This window comes from Anabrus simplex, chromosome 10 (assembly GCF_040414725.1).
Source record: "Anabrus simplex isolate iqAnaSimp1 chromosome 10, ASM4041472v1, whole genome shotgun sequence".
NCBI lineage: Eukaryota > Metazoa > Arthropoda > Insecta > Orthoptera > Tettigoniidae > Anabrus > Anabrus simplex.
Window position 1 is genome coordinate 24,689,549 of NC_090274.1, and position 23,687 is coordinate 24,713,235.

The window sequence follows — 23,687 nt, forward strand, 5'->3', positions numbered from 1 at the left end:
TCAGGGCTGCTGATAGTGGGGTTCTAACCCATTTTCTCCCAGATGCAAGCTCACAGCTGCATGCCCCTAACCGCACAGCAGGTATGATATGACTACAGTAATATCAGTAGGGAAGAAACCTAGGAGAGACTGAATGTCCAGAAGGAAATATAAAAATTGGAACAGGTGGATCATTTCAAGTAGCCTCCGTAGCTCAGGCGGCAGCCTCTCATCACTGGATACCGTGGTTCAAATCCCGGTCTCTCCATGTGAGATTTGTGCTGGACAAAGCAAAGACAGAACAGGTTTTCCTCTGGGTACTTCGGTTTTTCCTGTCGTCTTTCATTCCAGCAACACTCTCCATTAACATTTCATTTCATCTGTCAGTCATTTCTCATTGCTCCAGAGGAGTGCGACAGACTTTGGCATATTTAGTATTAAAAACTTCATTTTTTGTCCGTATTGACTCAAGATTTTACAATGCTTAGTAAAGCTAAAGGTTCCACCTATTCAATACGTTATCGTAATGGTCTATTTAGAACATCACATATTTATTTAACTTATCATAAAATACATCTTTGGTACCGGTTTCGGCAATCCACTATGCCATCATCAGCCATTGAGTTTTTTATAGCAAGGAACATTCAAAAATTTAAAGATATGCAATAGCAAGTCCTATTCTTACATGAAAAACATTAAAAATATAGCTAAATAGCATAGGCCCATTGTACTATACAAATTAACATGTCTTTTTTGAAAAATACAATATTATTTAGTGCATCTAAAATTATTTTATATATAATTGGCAAAGTCTATGATTTGGTATACCTTATGTACAATAGAATCATGTAAAATTGATAAAAGAATCTACTTTTTGCCATTTAACCAGTTTTTAAAACAACAAGTCCTATTTTACATGGAAAATATTAAAACTTGGCTAGTTAGTATTAACCCTTTTTTTATGTTATACAAGTAACATGTTTTGTTAAAAAATAAAGTATCATTTTGTGCGTCTAGAATTGTTTTTTAGGTGCTTAAAAAGACTATGGTTTGATATAGTTGATACACAGGAAATTTGATGTTTCTATAAAAACCTCTGTCATTTTTAACACAGTTTCTTAGTTCCTCATAATATGCGACTTATACTGTTTTAGATAATAAATACAGGTTCTTCTTCCTTAAAACTTACTGAAACAACAGTCTGTTTGACTATGTAAGTCCTGATGTGTTTTTTCTTGTTTGAGTATTGCTTCTAGTATTTTCCAATGTAAATAACATGCTATTGCATATTTTTAAATTTTTGAATGTTCCTTACTATAAAAAACTCAATGGCTGATGATGGCATAGTGGATTGCCGAAACCGGTACCAAAGATGTATTTTATGATAAGTTAAATAAATATGTGATGTTCTAAATAGACCATTACGATAACGTATTGAATAGGTGGAACCTTTAGCTTTACTAAGCATTGTAAAAAAAAAAAAGACTTTGGCAGCCGGCACATCTCCTATCCTTGCCGCTAGAGGGGGGCTACATTCATTCCATTCCTGACCCGGTCAGATGACTGGAAACAGGCTGTGGATTTTCATTTTTTCATTGGATCATTTCAAGTACTTGGAGGGGCCAATGACCTAGATGATAGGCCTCGTAAAACAACATTCATCATTATCATCACTAAGTACTTACAATATGTATTCTGCCAGTATCGTAGAACAGTAAGTGAAATCAAATCGAGATGTGACAAGGCTTGTGCAGTAAGAAGAGAATTCTTTGATGAACTGTAAGAAAGAAGCAAGTTTTCAGACAAAAATTGTTTTAACATCAAACTTTTCAGACCGACTTTGTTCTACGGGTGGGGGTGGGGGGTGAAACCTGGGTATCTCGAGATATCTGATTCACAAGTTGGAAGTTACAGACTTAACGGTAGTGAGAATGACTGCTGGTAGGAAAAAGGAGAGGAAACAATAGCAGGATGGTACTCGGAAGGAGATAAAGGCTAAGTTGGGGATGAACCCGACAGATGAAGTTCTGCGTACCGAGCTCGATGGCTGCAGTCGCTTAAGTGCGGTCAGTATCCAGTATTCGGGAGATAGTAGGTTCGAACCCCACTGTCGGCAGCCCTGAAAATGGTTTTCCGTGGTTTCCCATTTTCACACCAGGCAAATGCTGGGGCTGTACCTTAATTAAGGCCACGGCCGCTTCCTTCCCACTCCTAGCCCTTTCCTGTCCCATCGTCGCCGTAAGACCTATCTGTGTCGGTGCGACGTAAAACAACTAGCAAAAAAAAGAAGTTCTGCGTATGAACGATCTTCAGTGGTGGGTTCAACCAAGACGGATGGAGGACTATAGGTTACCTAGCAGAACAATGGACTTAACTGTGGAGGGTAAAAAAAGCAGGATACCGTACCAAGAAGGGGGTCAGACTCAGCTTTTAATCGTTCATAGATAAAAGGTCCGCTACTAAATGAGGCTGCTAGCTAGTAGCAAATAGAATATAGCAGAGGCATATAGAGACTTTCAAACAGAGTCTATAATGAAGATGTAACTTTTTTTTTTTTTTTTTTTTTTACAAGCTGCTTTACGTTGCTCCGACTCAGACAGGTCTTAAGGCGACGATGGGCCAGGAAAGGGCTAGGAGTAGAGAAGGAAGCGGTCGTGGCCTTAACTAAAGTACAGCCCCGGCATTTGCCTGGTGTGAAAATGGGGAACCACGGAAAACCATTTTCAGGGCTGCCAACAGTGGAATTCGAACCCACTATCTCCCGAATACTGGATACTGACCGGACGTAAGCGACTGCAGCTATCGAGCTCGGTGTGAAACGTATTTCTTCGTGTACTAGACCCTCTCACGTCTTGGATTCCCCCTGACTTTTCGAGACAAAGAAAATTAAATTAAAGCTCTAATATAAGATCCCCCAACGTAATTCGTCAGAGAACAACGAATCCACTTCGTAGCATGTACCGGCCGTACTGCGGTTCCGATCACATCACACAAATAGGTGAATTGTTTAGTCCGTCCGACCCGCGCACTACAAGCACGCATCAGTCATGCAACATGTCATACCGGTACGTGTTTTGTAGAATGCCCGTCCCGGTAACGTAACTGTTAGCACAATTAGCTGCCTTTCTCGGGGGCCCCAAGTTATATTCCCGGTACTGTCAAGAGCTTTAAGAAAGGCAGGAAGGTTGGGATGCTAATGGCACGTATTTGATGCAGCTCACCTCCACTGGAGGGCGTGCTTGAAAAGAGCTGCACCACCTCGGGGTAGGATACGAGTTTACTTTAGTTAAGAAATATTTTCGAATGTCCCTATTAATGTTAGGTGAGCTAATGAACACACTGGTCGTTTAAGTCAAGCTAATATAGGTAATTACTGGAGAAGTGGCTTTAAAACGTGATAAAAGCAATCCATCATAACGATTGTTTTACTGGGCAACGTACGTAACAAATCATACTATGCGTAAATGAAAACATGGATAACAATAAAACGCATTACCTCCACAGCTTTGTATATCCATAACTATGGCAAGGTTTCCAGCAATTTATTTTTTTCGTCATGGAACGTCTGGCACTGACCGGCACTGACTAACCTAAACAATGCGATCTCTTTATCTCAATTACAGATGTTTATAGAACACATCCTGGTGTGAACAATGTATAGAACAGGTACGAAATATACTTAAAATAAAGGTCTGGTTTTCAACAGCCGCAATTATCCGAAGAATGCTTCCAGTATACATTATTACATTTGGAAGTGAAACTCTTGGGTCAGACCGTCCAAGGTTCTTAAATACCCAAAGAGAATAAATACCGTCCAAAGCAAAAAGAATGTGTCCAAAGAGAATGGGACCGTCGGCGTCGGGGTGGCACGCTTTTTACCAAAGAGAATGCTTTCTACAGCACGGCGTTATTGCTAAACGTGCTAAGGGGTGGCTTCTCCCACACACTGTACATCAACCAGAAGAATACACAGACAATCTCCAGAAACCATCTGCTCTCGATCGCAGCGAAGTAGCAACTAGCAAGGAAGCAATTGGCGGCACAATCGATCATTCAAATGAAAGCTGTGATTACGTTTACTCCCACACAGTAGCGGCGCTAAGAAGCTCGCCATCCCCCCCACCGCCACCCCGACAATAATTGAAAATAGGCCTCTCGTTTCCTGCTAAGGAAAGTTACAAGTTTATTTCGTAGTCCAAGGTTGTATATTACTACAATGAACAACGATAATAAGAAATCAAATCAAGATTTGACAAGGTCAATGCAGTAAGAAGAGAATTCTCTGATGAACTGTAAGAAAGATGCAAGTTTTCAGACGAAATTGTTTTAACATCAACATTTCAGACCGACTTTGCTCTACGGGGGGGGGGGGGGGGTGAAACCTGGGTATCTCGAGATATCTGATTCACAGGTTGGAAGTTACAGACTTAACGGTAGTGAGAATGAGTGCCAACAAAGGACTCCTTGAAGAACTGGAGAAAAAGGAGCACAAAATTGTGAGAGGAATCTTAGGATCAAGTACAGAAATGGAATCCATCAAAAGAGATCCAACGAGGAAGTCTACAGCAAAATAGAGAAACTTACCGACACTCCGAAAAAGACGGGCACGATTTTACGGTCATCTGAAAAGAATGGACGGAAGAAAGTTAACTGAAGAGATCTTTCACTTTTCTGATTCAAACCCCAAAACCACAATTCCCTAGTTTAGAAATACCAAAGAAGACCTGCAAATGTCACATATCTCAGCTGAACACGCCCTTAACAGAGATCGCTTCCGCAAGAAAATATTGACGAACGGGCTAAACCGAGACGAGCAACCGAAGAGAAGAAACGGTGCCCCTTGGACAGAGGAACGTTGGCAGGCCCAGTCACAAAGAATGAGGGAAATTTAGGCTCTAAAGAAGGCCAAGTTCAAAGACAAATGCAACAAGACTTAATATGGTCCTTGATGGCTCCAGCGAATTATATATATATTATAATAATTACATAATTTAGTTTTCAAATCCGAATGAATTAAAATAATACACTTATGTGGTACAAACCCACACACACAAGAAATGCATATTCGCATTATAGTAGCTAAAACACGCTGTCACAATATTAAGACATAATCTCATTCCTAGGACCAAATAATTAACAACTCAACCATCCATTGTAGGCCCACGTAGCTGCACTGACTGCCAAGGGTTATAAACCGACTCAAAACTTCAGTATTTACAGTTTGGATAAGGAGAATGTCTTTTGTTATCGCATCTTCGCTGACTACCAGGTTCTCAGAACTGGCTATTTACTTCACAAGCCTTGTTGATTGCTGTGAGTGGCAGCAAGCGATGGTTATTATTGGAAAATGTTGGGAAACCCACATTCTTTCAGAAATAACTGCCGTACTCCTATTGACGAGAGAAGCTCTGCACAATGACGGCCTAAGTTTGGAATAACCCTCTGTAATACAAATAATACTATGTTGTGTGCTGTAGCTTTATCAATATGTAAAATCACTCTTCAGCTGCTGAATTAAGCAACAGTCATGGGCCCAGCAGTGTCTGCAGGGTACTTATCACCGCCACTGCTCTCACAGAGACAAATGACTGACGTTAAGTTATTTTTCGTTCTTTTGTATTAATATTGCACAATTCGATAAACAAACCTATTTGCCCAACCCTTATTCAGTTTCTGTACGGGGTCGGGTATGAGATGAAATGAAGCCTAGCGAGTTTTTAGGACCAGATGCCCTTCCCGATGTCAACCTCATCAGAGGAGTCTATGATATAAAAGGAATGACGATATAACAGTAAATAAAATTGACAGATTATACTTACAATATATGTAGGCCTCGAAGTCATTTGTTCACCATTTCTTGTTTTCTTCTTCTTCTTCTTATTATTATTATTATTATTTTGTTTTGGCCGGCTATGGGCCACGTTAATTCAAATTCAGCTTCTTCTGTTTCTGGCCTTTAATCAACATCCAGTACTCCTTCATCCTTTCACTCTGCAACCTCCTCCTTTCTTCTGTCCACGGCACTTGGATACGGGATGCAACTTTTTCTTGAAACCTCTTCATGGTCTTTATCCTCTACTTGTAACCATCTCTGGTGATGATTTCCGTTCCTTGAATTCTCATTTCTTCCAGGTCCTTCTTCACCTTCAGTTACCAGTGCTCCGTAGTTTTCCTGATCTCTCTTTTTTTTTTTAATACTGCCTCTCCATTAACGTAGTCAGTAAGACTCAGAATACAATCATAAATTTGTTAAAGATAATGTAGAATACACACATGTACAATATTATAGTTCTTCATAGCCAGAAATTATGTGCCATATTCAATGCACAAAATGGGAGACTTATCACATACTGCCCACCAACCCCTGCCTTTTGCAGCTACAAAAGCAGGGGGAGAAAAAGGGGGGTCTAATTTATGAGGAAATACGGTAAGTTATTCAAGACACTAGCAGGGCCCGGATTTTGATGATCTAATAAAAGCAAAAAATTACCTATAAATGACCTAAAAAACCTCAAAAGCTGACTTACAATGAGCAAGAAAATAACAAAAATATGAAGGAAAACACATGTTTACCCCAAAATAGTAAATGTGTGCACTGTCCACATTACCTTTAGCTCCTAATGGAGTGAATACAAATAATAAGGGTCATCATAAAAGACAAAGAAAAATGTGAGAGAATAATATAAGTCTTCAGACTGATGCTCTCACTGCCTGTAACTGGACATGATATCTTTTGGGCTTTAGCCATGTCAAGAAAAGCCCAAAAGATCATATCTACATTATTATAAGTACTTTTTTTAAATGCAGTTCTTTTAAGCAAAATAACTGTTATTAAGATGATATGCAATTCCTGCTATCCACTGATATCCTGGATACCATGTGTTTTGTCATGACCAACATGTTGCTGAACAGTAAATCTTTTATCTGCTGCCCCTTTCACTGCACATATTTCTCCGATAGGTATCTGACCATCTGTAGAAAAAATAGCCTTTCGGTCTCCAGGGATGTGGATTTCCAAACAGTATGGATAAGGGTTGTAGAAGGTTATTTTATTTAACAGTCTTGAACTGAGTACTGAACCTCTTGATGTTTGAGCATCCTCATTTATTGAAAGCAAACTTTAGATATGTTTATTACCCAATGTAAAAACATAAAGATGGCTAAACAATAATGTAGAGCAAGGCAAAATGACTTATAAACAGGAAATTAATATAATGAATTGCTGAAAATGACTGCCCTGTGTTCAAAGAGCGTTATCAATCCTCGTTTTGCCTCTTGTAACACCTAACAGTGTAAATAATTATCTATTAGGTCATATGTAGTGACAGGAACATGAAAAGGCACACATATTGTGAGAGTAGAGGGACTAATGGAAAGATGAGACAAGGACAAAGATGAAGGGGGAAAAAAAAAAAAAAAAGGGAAAAGATAATCTCCACATTTTCAAACACTGCTCTCTTAAAATCGAGAGAGGGCTTTGTCCTCTTGAATCCCGATTTTCTACATCCTTTTCTTTTCCAGCCCAATGGATTAACTTTTCCTTCCCAGTTTCACCATGAGGATGGGCTTCAATAGTCACTGATCTTCAGTCTTGAGGTGCAAGATACCGAGCGAGTTGCCCGTGTGCTTAGGGGTGCATAGCTGAGAGCTTGACTTCAGGAGATAGTAGGTTCGAACCCCTCTGTCAGCAGCCCTGAAGATCGTTTTCCGTGGTTTCCCATTTTCACACCAGGCAAATGTTCGGGCTGTACCTTAATTAAGGTCATAGCCGTTTCGTTCCTACTCCTAGCCCTTTTCTATAAAGTTGTTGTCAAAAGACCTATCAGTGTTGGAGTGACATAAAACAACTTGTGAAAAAAATTGTGTGAGATAAGAAGAAAGCCAGAAAGAGAAAGGAAAAGGTACGAGTCATAAGATAAAGATGGATACAAGTAGTTCAATCTGCTTTACGCCGCACCGACACAGATAGGTCTTATTGTGACGATGGGATGGAAATGGCCATGGCCTTAATTAACGTACAGTCTGGTGTGAAAATGGGAAACCACTGAAAACAATTTTCAAGGCTGCTGACAGCAGGGTTCGAACCCACTATCTCCTGAATGCAAGTTGATAGCTACGTGACCCAAACTGCACAGCCACTAGGATACAAGTAGTAAAAGACTAGGAACACAAGACAAACCAGAAAGAGAAAACAATGCCAACAGCTGACCGAGGAGAAATTATTGCAAAGATTGATGAGAAGAGACCATTTATTTGAAAATGGCAGTGTATGACAATGGGGAGAGCATCTTTGTCCTAGTGTGTTTTCAAGTTTGTTCTTAGTGTCCTCTTTGTGGTTCGCCCTCTTCCTGTACCTACTGACCTTTCATTATGATTATCCTGTTATGTGTTCCTCTCTCTTTATATATGATCTGATTTGACACTTGTTTTTTTTTCCTTTTCATTACTTATATTCACCTCATGAAATCCTGTAAAATGTACATTTTACAATCCGAATACTGCCTTTCTTTGGGACTATCAGAGGCACCATGAGATTAGAGAAAAAGGATTTGTATTACTGCATCTGATGAATTTCACACCAAGCAATGCGAGATAATCCACTTACCTTTGTCTCAAAGGTAGCTTCTGTGGCATAAGTACCCTTTGAGGAACCAAAAAACGATATGGCTTTCTGCAAGGATAAATAAGAAATTACATGTCATGCATTTAAATATCCACAGTCACAAAATATACAAAGTTTAATAAGCAAATGACACTGAATACTTTCTACAAATCTGAAAATCCTTATATCTATACAATTCCGTAAGGCCACTTTCAAGTGGAAGCGTGAGAGTTTTCACACACACTGGTCCAGTTGTCTCCCGATCTGGCAGCTGCTGAACAACCGACCCAACCTTAACATCCACCGGTTATCGAAGGCAGACTTTTTCTTTTTAATTCTTTTTTAAGAAGGAACACATACTTCTCAGTGTTAAGTCAGTTTTAAAATTTAACTTTAAAGCTTTTCAACCTTTGGAACACTAAATATAACACTAACATACCCATTAAAAAAAAAAAAAAAAGCATTATTAAATGAAGAATGACATAGTTCATTCATGAAAAAACATCATCAGATTCTATCAAATCGCCCTTTTTTTTTTTTTGCGATGGAAATTTTTTTAATGTTTAAATTCCTTAAATGAAATTACTACGTGGCAGGAACAAACGTTTTGGTGTTAGAATGGAGAAATTAAACCTTCATTTGGTGCTACTCCAACAAACTGCTGCTGTTGCAACATATCTGTCTTTTTACCTTTACATTATCTCCATATGTCTCACACAACTGTGAAAGTACCCTTGCAATTATCACCGTCTGTCGTGCTGACATCACCCTCATCAGTTTATTTTTTTATTGAAATCATGTTGGGGCAAAAAACATGATAAAATACGATTCTCTGGCAACCATCAGTTTTAACATAGCTTGAATCTGTCAGCTATGTGTACGCTTTCACATACCCCGGTACTTATCTGGCGCCATTTGGTCTTTTCTCTGCACTGTTGATCAGAACGTCGTCTTTTTTTTTTCAGCTTGATTGAAGTTATTTATTACATACCTTTTCAAGATGAATGAAATAGACAATGAAGTGCTGATTTGTCTCACTGAAGGTAGGCATGTTTTATGGAACAAGACAATGGAGATTTTCAAGGATAGCAACAAAACAAGTGGAAGGAGGTCAGGTTGACAGGGCTTCATGGAGTTATATGATAGTAAGAAAAATGCTTTTTGGCAAAGTTTTCTCCTTCTTTTAATTTATTGTCTTTGAATTTATTCTGATGTGTGATTTTTTCAAGTACATATCAACAGTAGAATGCACTTGAAAACTAAAATGTAACATGGATAAAAAGAAGTAAGCATTACCAAGAAATGTACACAAATGAAGAGGAATTTTCCAATATTTCTATATGATCTTCAGATAATGAGTCTCTGAGCCTCAAGATGACAAAGCTTAGAGGGTAGGCCATATAACTGTTAAGTTTCTCAAGTTCAGAGGTACATCAGTAGCTGAAATCTTTGACATCTGGAACTGCAGCTTTCCTCAGTTACAGGAAAAGTAACCAGCCACACAGTATTTTGCACCATACATGTCTTTTTACATCCACGTGTTTCCAAATGTCTCCCACAATTGTGAAAGTTTCCTTGCAATTATCACCATCTCTGTTCATGTCAGCCTGAGATCGTTCCGTGGATTGTAGATTACCCATTGTACTAGTCTGTACCCCAGTTACAGGCAATCCAGAACTAGGGGATGCAGGGGCGTATTCTCCTTGAATGCAAGGCATTCATTGCATGCGTTATGATAACACAAAGAACTGTCTGATGTACGATTTTAGGTTATTTCAAGTCAAATATTAACGATTTCATCTCTCAGAAGTTCAAAAGATCCGCGCAACTTGGTTCCATTGCTAACTACGTGTGGTGCTGGTGTAGTCTCGCCGTCTACTCCACTCTAGGAAGAAAGAGACAGCGAATGGAGGAGTTAAGGATGTAAGGCATTCAATCTTAAAATTGCATTCAGTGGCAGACGAACGATGTCGCTGCAATTGAAACTTGGTCAGAATTTGTCACCCCATACCCGTGCTACCCTCTGCCATCTGTTAGCAACTTGGAGAAAGTTGGCATCTTTACAGCGAACGGGACCCACAGATTACCCACCAGCGAGAACCCAACGTGACGAAACTGACCAATGCCACTGGGGTGACTTACCTCCAGTGCTTGAGTTGTGGCTAACTAGTGAGTTAACTCATTGTGTTTTCGGTGGTACATGTGGTATTAACGATGGATGAGTCTAAAACGGATATAATTCTAAATCAGTTTGAAAAGCCATTTACTGGCCGTTCATTTGATGAAAAGATTCAAATAGTTAAAGCCGGGAGACCTCTACCTTCCCTCGTAAATTTCTTCTTCTTCTTCTTCTTCTTCTTCTTAATCTGCTTACCCTCCAGGGTTGGCTTTTCCCTCGGACTCAGCGAGGGATCCCTCCTCTACCACCTCAAGGGCAGTGTACTGGAGCTTCAGACTCTGGGTCGGGGATACAACTGGGGAGGATGACCAGTACCTCGCCCAGGCTGCCTCACCTGCTATGCTGAACAGGGGCCTTGCGGGGGATGGGAAGATTGGAAGGGATAGACAAGGAAGAGGGAAGGAAGGGCCATGGCCCGAAGTTAGGTACCATCCCGGCATTTGCCTGGAGGAGAAGTGGGGAAACCACGGAAATCCACTTCGAGGATGGCTGAGGTGGGAATCGAACCCACCTCTACTCAGCTGACCTCCTGAGGCTGAGTGGACCCCGTTCCAGGCCTCGTACCACTTTTCAAATTTCATGGCAGAGCCGGGAATCGAACCCAGGCCTCCGGGGGTGGCAGCTAATCACACTAACCACTACACCACAGAGGCGGACCCTCGTAAATTTAAAAACAGAAAACAAGAATTGTGTACGCACGTTCAATCCGGAAACTTACAGCAAAACTGTTTGGCTCGAGTTCACCTACATGTAATTAGGGTGAGTAGAATTGAAATTTACTTAATACATTGTGTTAACTGCATTACTAGATGCATGCCTCAGTGGAGATTCCAGGATACACCACTGAGGGGATGGGAGTATTCTATTCTAACTTTGGAAAATAATGTGCTGAATGTTTTGTTTTGTTTTTTCACAATTTTCCAACATCTATTTAGATTTGAAAAAGTACTGTAATTTTGTGTGTATTTAAGTTCAAACAAAACATCTTTTAAACAGAATATACTCCCTCTTATAGAGTGTCTGCCTCCGGATCCCAAGACAGCTGATTCAAACCCGGCAGAGGTAGTCGGATATTTGAAGGGTGGAAAAAAAAAGTCCATTCAACACTCCATGTCGCACAATGTTGGCACGTAAAAGATCTTTGGTGACACATTTGTTGTTTACCCGACAAAATTCATTAAAACTTGGCCATAAACGACCAAGAGAGGTTTACTCTGGCATCTTAGTAGGCCTAGAGTAAAACAGAATATTGTAATTGACGAGCCGACAATGAGACGGCATCAAATTAACATGTCCACGCATAGTAGCTGAGGCCATACAGTTATTATTATTGTTACTATTATTATTATTATTATTATTATTATTATTATTATTCCGAGGATACCGTGGAGCATAGAGGTGTAAGAAGGTGCGGGCATGCATGGGTGGACAGAGAAAAGACTTACTTCTTTCCTTGTTTTGTTTGTTTCTTTTCAGATTCTCTAACCTACCACAACGATTCAAACTTCTAACATTCCATGCTCCGACTTGCAGAATGTCAGTATCCATCTTCCTAATGATCGCCCCCTCTTGTGTAGTCCCCACCCGGAGATCCAAATGGGGGACTAGTTTACCTCCGGAATATTTTACCCAGGAGGAAGCCACCATCAGTACATCATTCATACAGAGAGAGCTGCATGTCCCCGGGAGTTAGTTACAGCTGTAGTTTCCCATTGCTTTCAGCCGTGTAGCAGTATCAACACAGCTAAGCCATGTTGAGTGTTATTACAAGGCGATATCAGTCAATCATCTAGACTGCCGCCCTTGCAACTTCCGAAATATTTCCCACCGTTTCGTCAATAACACTCATGATGTCGGAGCAGCGGGTGTGTTTTGTAAAGTGTGTTCCAGATGGGTCCCTCGCCTTTTGACCGAAAATCTGAAGTCGAGACATTTGGAGGTATGTCAGAGGCTTACAGCAAGGTTTGCAGAAGAAGAGATGATGCATTTTTTAGTCGTTTCGTCACCTGTGACGAAACATGGGTCCACCACTACACTCCCGAATCTAAACAAGCCAGTAAGGAGTGGCAGAGGAAAAACTAGGCAGCACCAGTGAAAGCCAAGACTCGAATGTCAGCTTGCAAGGTTCTTGCAACCATTTTTTTGATTGATCTTTTGCATGAGCGACGCACAATCAATGCTGCTTACTACTGCAAGCTGTTGAATAAGGTGAGGATTGCGTATCATTGCAAAAGACGAGACCAACCGATTCGACATGTCATCCTCCTCCATGACAATGCGCAGCCCCATACTGCAGCTCTGTCTTGAAGTTACAGGAAATGCACTGGACTACACTTTATCATCCTGCTTACAACCCGGACTTATCGCCCTGCGATGAAGATAGCGAGAGTGTGGAAGACTTTGTGCGCAACTGGCTGGTGACACAACCCAGTTCTTTTTACGAGGAGGGTATCAAAAAGCTACCCATACAGTGGGACAAATGCATTTCCAAAGCAGGAAACTATGTGGAAAAATAAACTGTAATTTCTTTGTTTTTCAATAAATGAATTTAAATAAAAATAAAATCCTGTTTATATTTGATGCCCCCTCGCAATAGCACTAATAAATAGATATTCGAGAATATAATTTTACACCGTCCCATAAAATACCATTTCACCCAGCGTGAATAAAATTATTGATAGCTTAGAACTGCAATGCCTTATTCCCCGAATTTACATATTCATTTTCATTAAATTCTGTTCAGCCATTTTCTCATAATGAGCGCACAGACAAATATGATGGAAAATTAAAAATTGCGTTTCCTTTTTATTGTGGACACGACAAACACAGAAATACCATTCTTTTTAAAATTCTGAGCTATATACAGACAGACTCATTTTACATATACAGTAGAGATGAAAAGTGCAAGGCATAAGAACTTATGATGGAAATGAAAACACCATATACATGATGAAAACTTACTTCACATAATGTCAAGTAACAGAGAAAAGATGTATCATACGCAGGACTGCTACAACGAATATCAGTCACCAACACTAAGACCTGCAAATTATGCATGTGTGAGATGAAAATAATTACCATTGACATTTCTATGAAGTCTGGGACCATTCTGACAGCAATGTCTTTGCTTGTATGGTACCATGTCCCAAACTGGCAGCATGAAGGAGAAAAAAAATATATATATATATAATTTATTTATACAGTCACACAATTCATTACCTTATTTGCATTGGAAGAACTAGGTGCCACACTCAGAATAGGCTACTAATAATAGTGAGTACGCACCTTTTTGAGAGCAATGGCAACCTCAGTACCATAATTTGATTTGGAAAAGAAAGTCTGCTGTACATTCATAATGAAAAATACAAATTTATTTGGGCATTTACAGGATGATTACAATCATTCAGACATTCTCTGAACTTAATAAAATTGAGGAAACTCAGTCGTCAAAAATTGTGTGTTTCACCCCAGTGCTGCATGGGCTCATCAGTTGGATACCACACCTTCGCAAGACAATGGCTAGTTAGCACGCCAGTAGTGATACCATTACTACTACTAAAATGTCTTCATTCCTCCCCTGAAGGAGGAGGCAGGCCTCTTAGATGGCAACGCCGTCTCTCATACCGGAAGATTTGTTACGGTGAAGGAGATGCAGGAACAGGCAAGGGGGTTGGCGGCTGTGGCCTATACTAGAAGCTGTCCTGGCATTTGCCTTAATGAAGGAGAATAGAAAACCACAGAAAACCATTCTCAAAGCAGCCGATGGTAGGGACCAACCCTTTCCCGTCTCCCGAATATCGAGGCAGAGAGCCATGGCCACTCTTGCTCTGCTCGGTTGGCCGGTCAGTGTGCAGAGCTGTTGGACCAGCCATGGCCACTTGTGGGACAAGACCCACTCTGCATCTACCGACGCGATACCACTGCAAGCTATTCTGTGATAATCCTGCAATGGTCAGTGCGTTATCCAACTGATGAGCCATGCCACACCGGGGCGAAACACTGGTCATTTTTGATAAATTGAGTTTCCTGAATTTTATTCAGCCATCTCAATCGGAAGCCATATTTTTGGTCATTCTCTGAACTTGTTCATTTCTTGGAAGTAGAAAAACTATAATAAATTAAATGGATCAGAATTCTGAATAATTTAACAATTTATGACAGTAAGTTAACCCTCAACTAATATGGAGCAGGTCAGATTGCTGATGTGCTCGCATACTGGGTTGTCCTTTTTGCATTTTTCACACCAAGAATGCTGTTACCAATTGTTGCCTCTCCCCTAAATCCCTTTACATGTGAGTTCACCCATGCTTCATGTTAACTGCTTCTATGTTGATGGGGACACTTTTATTTGGGCAGATAGATATTTCCAGCGGCTACGGTGGGGCAAGTCAGAAGAAAAGTTGGTTGCCATTGATGCTTTTACGGCTCGTAGACATGATACTGTATAGGCTTTTGGGCTTATGCCGTGTCAAGAAAATATGGTGAAATTCTTTACGTTTCGCAGAGAACTGTGCTCTGCGTCCTCAGAAGAAATATCGGCACCTGTCTATGTCATATGTTACGTGCACACATTTATGTGAACCACTTAGACTGATTCTATGGTTCCGTTAGCTTCCGCTTTGAACGCTAGCGTTGTGCCACGTCCTGGGAGCCATCTGGTGGCGAATGAACGTACCATTTCCACTTCTATTATAACGTCTAAATTTTAAAGAGTACATTGTTTAAGAAGCCTTTCTCGTGGACAATCAAGATTTCTCTGAGGACGCAGAGCACAGTTCTCTGCGAAACGTAAAGAACTTCACCTTATTTTCTTGACACGGCATAAGCCCAAAAGTCTATTCAGTATCACATCTATAGAAAAGCTGGTTATTTATGAGGAACAAATTCCTGTTCCTTCAGATGAAATTAATACAGAAGCTGACACTAGTGATATGGGACCTAAATCAACCGATACTATGTGGAAAGTCTACCTTGCAACACTACACAAAATGTAACCCAAGCTAAGCCTAGAAGTACAAGGAGACCTATCACTTACAGGACTAGACATGTTAGTATTTTTCAATCACACTTTTTCTTCTAATACTGTCCTGTTTAAAATCTTTAATTTGCCAAAGTTTTGTCGGTACTTAACTCAGGAAATCATGTTGGCGAGTGAAACAAATCAAGGCATAGGGCAGCAAGCACAAACCTGGAAAGACCATCTTTGAGAAGGCCCTAAATGGAATGAAACTGAACATTTCCGAATCTGGAAGATCTGGAGTGACATTAACAGATGGCTCAATATCCATCGATCCATCCATCAACAAGGCATCTGGATTTGAGTATTTACGCTCACTCGTAACGTCAGATGGAGCTTTGATCAGAGAAGTGCCAATGCAAACTTATGCAGCCAGGGGAAAATGGAGGCAATCGACTGGGGTCTTATGCAAGTGGAAAATTCCTGCATGGCTGAAATTCAAAACCTACCACACTATAATCAGACCTGTGGGTTTTATATGGAGCTGAATGCTGGCCAGTAACCAACAGATGTGAGCAAATGCTGCGTTGGTCCATTGGTTCAACAAGGCTTGACCATGTTATCAATGTTGAAGAAGGAAAGATTCTCAGCATCATATATCTGAAAAAATGAAGGAAGCTCATCAAGGATGATACGAACATGTACTATTGAGTAACGAAGACACAGTAGCAAAGGCGCATTACAACTTGGCATAACAGGAAAGTGACCATGAAGGCACCCAAGAAATGACTGCTTGATCAAATCAAGGAAGACATGAGAGTGGCCAATGTCAAAGAGAAAGTCAATACAGATCACGCAAAAATGAGACAAATTTGTATAAGAGCTGACCCTGCTATGTGTGATAACATTTAACTTAGGCTAGATAAAGAAGCAGAAGAAGAAGCAGGCCAACGTAATTCTATGTAAAATAATATGTAAAAAATAATTGGTAAAATAACTGAGGATATTTTATTTAAGGCATTAAACTACTAAGATTTTTGTTTAAAATGTCTGAGTCGTTTTGACTTCTACTATACTATAAGTCACATGACTTACATCCACCATACCACTTAGGGTTAAACGAGATGGTATTTATTCATAATGAAATTAATATTAAATTCATTATTTACATGTTGCCATTGATGTTTTCACGGCCCGTACTTATAGACATGATACTGGATAGGCTTTTGAACTTATGCAGTGTCAAGAAAATAAGGTGAAATTCTTTACGTATCGCAGAGAACTGTGCTCTGCGTCCTCAGAAGAAATCTCGACTGTTCACGAGGAAGACTTCTTAAACAATGACTCTCTAAAATTTAGATGTTATAATAGAAGTGGAAATGATACGTTTATTTGCCACCAGATGGCTCCCAGGATGTGGCAGAACGCTAGCGTTCAAAGCGGTAGCTGACCGAACCATAGAATCAGTCTAGGAGGTTCATATAACGTGTGCACGTAACATATGACATTGACAGGTGTATGATATAGACACAAGGCTGGAATGAAACACATGGTGACGAGGAACGTACGAATTTGGAAAACACAGAGACGAAATAACAATAGTGAAAGGACAGGGAAGGGAACTACCTACATAAATTCTTAATGGCTGGCAACCAGGTATTTAATTGATAGCTGGTGTCCCTGTTGAAATTGTTAGGATTTCTACATATTTACACAGCTTCCCATATAATCCTAGACCTGTAGTGTCTAGTATGGGTAAGAGCTCAAGCATCTTCTTGGAACATGACATCATGACCCGATGATAGAGTGTGCTCAGCTATTGCTGATTTGTCTGGTTGGTTGAGACGATTATTACGTTCGTGTTCTTTGATACGGGTACCAATGGACCGGCATGTTTGGCCAATGTATACCTTACCGCAAGTACAGGGAATTTCATATACCCCAGGATGTAAAAGTAGGAACAATTTTGTCCTTGGTTTTACTCAGACTGAGCAATTTTAGTGGCAGTGCCAAACACTATTTTCATATTGTGTTTGCAGAGGACCTTGGCAATTCAATCTGTGGTGTTGTGAATGTAAGGCAAGTAGGCAGTTCCCTTCACTTCTTCCTTCTGTGAGCTTTGCTTGGTCCTTTCTCTGGGATTCAGAGCTCTATGAATCTGCAAATCGCTGTAACCATTACCCTTGAACGCGACTTTGAGCGTGTCCATCTCCACCTGGATATGTGATGGCTCACAAATTCGTCTCGCCCTCTTGGCGAGTATCGTGAGAATGCCTTGTTTTTGTTCTGGATGGTGGTATGAATCTGCATGAAGACAGTGATTTGTGTGGGTAGGCTTACGATAGACGGTATGTCCTAAGGAGCCGTCCGGTTTCTTTCTTCTAGAACATCCAAGAAAGGAAGGCATCCGTCTGACTCCATCTCCATAGCGAATTTTATTGAAGGATGTTGCTGATTTAGGTGGTTTCGAAATAAATGAAGTTTCTCAGGACCTTCTGTCCAGACCACAAATGTATCATCAACATACCTCCACCATATCATAGGTTTGACAGGCGCCAAAGTAATAGACTCCTCAAAATGCTCCATACAGAACGAAAGTGGACTTCCCATAGCCGCTCCATCCGTCTGTTCTTATATATGAACATTATATGAACCACTTAGACTGATTCTATGGTTCGGTCAGCTTCCACTTTGAACGCTAGCATTGTGCTACATCCTGGGAGCCATCTGGTAGCAAATGAATGTACCATTTCCACTTCTATTATAACGTCTAAATTTTAAAGAGTCATTGTTTAAGATGCCTTTCTCGTGGACAGTTGAGATTTCTTCAGAGAATGCAGAGCACAGTTCTCTGCGAAACGTAAAGAATTTCACCTTATTTTCTTGACACGGCATAAGCCCAAAAGCACATACAGTATCATTAGTTACATGTTTGTGATACTGAAGCCACCCTAGTCTGGAGTTTGCTTCCTACATTAGCTGCATTTTCTGTAGGAGGAAAAAAAAGAAAAAGACAGGAAAGAGGATTACCAATCTGTAGATGGAAAAAAAAAAAACAGCATAGAATAATCATAAAATACCACTATCTTTAATAGTGCTACTCAATGGTAGATTGAAACATGTGGAGAAAGCAGTGTTTAATAAATTACCAACTATTAAAACTATAAATTTTTCATAATTATAATGAGACTTGGCAGACTCCAGAAGACAGGAATGAGGAACATTAATAGAGCCACCCCTCGTATTTTCTATTAATCAATCTAGTGCAAGGAATAAGCCCAATCATAAGAAGCAGCTGGAAGTAACCACTCCAAAGGGAACAGGCAATATCAATACCCTTCCGAGTTGAAGGAACTCTTTAAAATACATCAACTACTCCCAAGACTATAATGATTTCTTTTTTACGTCTTATACTTCACGTTGGCTTACAAGTTTGCCAAGAGAATCTAATTTTCATGAATTGTTATTCGAGTATAATAATACAATTCTGGTATCTTTCACAAACAGACAGATGGCTCAATATAAGTGATATTCGGTATCAGCAGAGCGATTTTTATGCTAACGCAGAAGTTGGCAGGAATGATGCACAATGCTGAACTTCAAGGTGGACAAGCACGTTAATTTCCGCAAACGCGGAAAAATTATGCAATTCAAAGAGAGATATAGTTATTATAATTCAACACTGGAAATATATTTCTAAAAATAACTCTTAATTTGCTCAAAATCTTTAAAGATGAAATGCTTATAATGAATATGGACTGTCAGTGCGGTTATGAATGACAGAATGTCGATGACCAAATGAATATTGCGATATTCTTACCAAAAAATAAGGAAAGAAAAATAAACTTACATGCTTATTGGTCGTCTTGGTACCAATAGTTCGGATACAATTTTGAAGCATCTTCATTTACAGCTATTTTAATGATCGACAAACCCTTTATATTCCCCTCAATAACGTTGGTCAGCAGATGGTTGAAGCACTATCGGTCGGAGAAGATCCCTCCCCTTCCTCTTTTTTCCAAATCAGCTGCGAAATCGAGTTCGCACAGTCGAATTTTAAGTGTATCGACCAAGTCCCAATATCGAATTTGCCGTAACTTTACAATATGTTCCAGTAAAAATATAGCTTTGGGGTATTTGATACAGTTTCTCGGATTTTCTAAACGATTACACCCCTGATCATTCATATTCCAAGAGAAAACACCGGATTATTTCCGAAAGTATGGCATCATCGCTTCGATCATATATCCACACTCTAAGTATCATCGTCATAAAATTGGTCGAACGGAAAGGAATGTCTTTACCTCATATTCTCTTTGACGCAATTCCTAATTGGTCAACAGTGTGACTGGTGGTGTGACGTAGTTCTTGGCGTAACTTAGACCAATGAGATAATCTGAAAGCTCGCGCTTATGCTTTGAAATGTTTAAATCTAGTAATATGTCATTGAAAATAACATATGACATTTAATGTCATAGGAAACTTATTTTATGAAAGAACCCCCCCCCTCATTTTTCCGCGTCGCAGCGCTGATATGTGATATTTATCCTCATGCCTTATCTGTTAGATCATCATCCCAGAGGATGGTTGGATCCTCAAATAGCACCACTAAAGGCTATGCAGTTATAGGCAAACAGCAAAACCAATGGCAGAGCCCAAATGAGGCATCCAAGGCATTTAACATAATTATATTACATATCTTGTTAGTGAACAGTTCGTGAGTGTTGCTGTCAAATATGTTATAGGGTGATCATTATCTTTTTTTTTTAAATTTTGATATCTTCAAGATTATTTTTATGTGTAGGTATCAGAAACAGCAGAAACTGATCATCTATTTCAGTTTTAGGAGGACTTTGACCTTCTTCTCCTTCCAGTGCCATATCCATCATCGGACGTTGGCGATCATTCTTGGGGGCTGTGTGGAATAATGAAATATGTACTTGTTTGACCGAACCACTGTCGCAGGTTCTCGAGCCAAGATCCCTCTGTGGGTGGGGGCAGTAGAATAACAACCACGGTATACCCTGCCAATCATAAGAAGCGACTAAATGAGCCCCGAGGGGCTTTAACTTGGGAGTGTGGGTTGGCTACCATAGAGCCCTTAGCTGAATCCTGGGTTTGCTTGCACTTCATGTGCCAGGCTCCTCACTTCCGTCTATCCCATCCGTCCCTTGGTCAACACTTGTTCTTTTCTGACCTGACGGTGTCAGAGCACTTGAGGCCTTGGGAATCTTTCATTTTCATGCCATTCATGGCCCTCTTCTTTCTTTGGCCGATACCTTCATTCTTCGAAGTGTCAGATCCCTTCCATTTTTTTCTCTCTCTCTGATTAGTGTTATATGGAGGATGGTTGCCTAGTTGTACATCCTTTAAAATAATAATCACCACCACCACTCTCCAGCCAAGACGTGCATGGCCTCCCAATCTTCCATTGTATAATTATTTGGAAGAGGGTGAAAGTTTCCAGGTGCTTCATGATATGGCCAAAGTAGGAGAGCTTCTTGCTAGTTGCTTTACGTTGCACCGACGCAGATAGGTCTGTGGCGACGACGATAGGATAGGAAAGAGCTAGGAGTTGGGAGGAAGCAGCCGTGGCGTTAATTAAGGTACAGCCCCAGATTTGCCTGGTGTGAAAATGGGAAACCACAGAAAACCATCTTCTGGGCTGCCAACAGTGGGATTCGAACCAGCTATCTCCCAGATGCAAGCTCAAAGCTGCGCGCCCCTAACCGCATGGCCAACTCACCCGGTAAGAGCTTCTTGATCTTAACAGCTCTGCACAGTCACTTTTCTTTACATATCCATGTGAGGACCCCCTCATTGCAAATTCTGTCTACCCAGCTGATTCAAAGCATGCAATGGTAGACCAACATTTCAAATGTTTCTAATGTAATCAAAGTGGCTTTCGTCATAGTCCAGGACTCTACTCCGTACACCACTATAGATAACACATAGCACTGTGCTATCCTAATCCGAAGCTGTGATGGTACTTCTCTGCTACAGAGTATTTGACAGAGCCTTATAAACGCTGCCCTGGAGTTCTTAATGCGGCACTTTGTTTCATAGGATTGGTCCCTGTACTTGCTGATGCCGCTGCTTAATAGAAAAATACTCATTGTAAAACCAGCAAACATGATTGGAATAAACAGCCCACTGACCATAGCAATGAATAACATCCTCGCCTACAACAACTTTACAGTATAAGACAACAAAACATTTTCAAATGCCATAGGACAAAATAATGGGGTCTTACAAAGGGACTCCCTTAGCCTGCTACTATTCAATATTGCCTCACCAGATATCACAGAGACCACCCACAACAGTTTGGATGTAATGGATCTGCATGCAGATGACATAGCTATAGGATCAAACAGCAGAGAAGATTTACAAGACATGATCAAACTTGACGAATATGTCTTCAACTACTGTCTGATAATTAATAAAAATAAATTAGTACAGATAGTATTCTGGAAAGGAGGGAGAATCACACTTGGTGACAAGATACATTTCAGTGGGGAGGACCTAGAAATTTTGAACACATTTAAATATTTCAGTATTACACTTCAGCCCTCAGCCACCTCTTTCAGAAATCAGAAGTATCTATGATATTATGGAACCCACTAGACTGTATAAGCACAGCCAAGATCTTATTCTATGTTAACCCAAATGCAACCGTAAGCGGACTGGTACGTGCTCCGTCTTATGGGGTAAATATCCATGAACGTACTTGTCCGCATCTCAAATCCCATTAGAGTATTGGAAAAGTGGTAGAGAAAGGAAGAAAAACAACAATGGCTGAGGGTTTACTCAATCTAATAGGCTCCTATTTCTTTTATTCTTCTTCCTCCTCTTCTTTCCTTCTTCTTCTGCTTTAGAAAAAAGAGAGGAGAAAGAAAGAAATAGAGCAGTTGCTGAGGGCTTACTCGATCAAATATGGCTTCTTTTCTCATCCTTTTCTTCTTTCTCTTCTTTTATTCTTCATTAGGAAAAGCAGTGGATAAAGAAAGTAAAATAACAGTTGCTGAGGGCTTACTTGATCAAATCTAGCTTATTCTTTTTCTTCTTTCCTTCTTATTTTCTTCCCCTTCTTTCCTTCTCCTTTAGGAAGAGCAGGGGGGAAAGAAAGAAAAATAACAGTTGTTGAGGGCTTACTCGATTCTTCTTCTTTCCTTCTCCTATTTTAAGAAAAGTAAAAGGAAATGAAAAGAATAATGGCTGAGAGCTTACTGAATCAAATATGACCTATTAGTTTTTCCTTCCTCTTCTTCTTCTTCATCTTTAAGAAGAGCGGTGAAGAAAGATAGCAAAAAGAACAGTTGATGATGGCTTACTTAGTCAAAAATTAATTTTATTTAACGCGCACAATGTGCAAAGAATTACTATATAAATCATTAGTCTTCGTTGCAAAATTTCACCAGTGATTCTGATCGCTGTTTACAATTTAAAACATGGTACCTAGTACAGTGTGCACCACATCTTAAACATACACAGTTCAAACCTGGTTCATGATAACGCTTTATATTACACAGTTTATAATGGAACCCATGAACGGAGAACCTTGTCAGCAGGTGTCGCAGTTCATATCCACCTTGAACCCACTCGCGATTTAGCATGGCATCGGTAGAGTAGAAATCTTCCCAGATGTCAGCCTTCTTCGATCGTAGGTCTCGAAGCAGATGTATATAGGGTGTTGTTGCTGGAAGTAACAACTGTAATCTTAGCTCTTCCACATAAAAACGAGGAAGCATATTTGACTAAGGGATTTTACTTAGTCAAATATGCCTCCTCGTTTTTCTTTTCTTATTATCATTTCTTCTTTAGGAAAAGAAATGTAGAAAGAAAGAAAAAAGAAGAGTTGTTGAGGGTCAATTCAATCAAATATGGCTTTATCCTTTTTCTTTTATTATTTTTCTTATTACAATAACTTATTCATTGCAGGTAAGGCAATTTCAGACTTGTTCATGGCATAT

The 23,687-nt window shown here is 40.0% G+C and overlaps 1 protein-coding gene and 1 long non-coding RNA gene across 2 annotated transcripts in view; one reads left to right on the forward strand and one right to left on the reverse strand.

Annotated features, from left to right (window-relative positions):
* The window catches only part of LOC136882091 (pyruvate dehydrogenase E1 component subunit alpha, mitochondrial), a 65,333-nt gene extending 45,637 nt beyond the window's left edge, over nt 1–19,696 (reverse strand). Inside the window, exons 1-2 of the mRNA XM_067154618.2 lie at nt 19,568–19,696; nt 8,585–8,650 (exon numbers count right to left, since the gene is read on the reverse strand). Of these exons, the coding sequence (XP_067010719.1) occupies nt 8,585–8,650; nt 19,568–19,624 (123 nt within the window). The 5' untranslated portion in view covers nt 19,625–19,696. The remainder of the gene's footprint in view (nt 1–8,584; nt 8,651–19,567) is intronic.
* LOC136882092 (uncharacterized) overlaps nt 1–23,687 on the forward strand; it is a 92,514-nt gene that overhangs the window by 51,518 nt on the left and 17,309 nt on the right. The window lies entirely within an intron of this gene.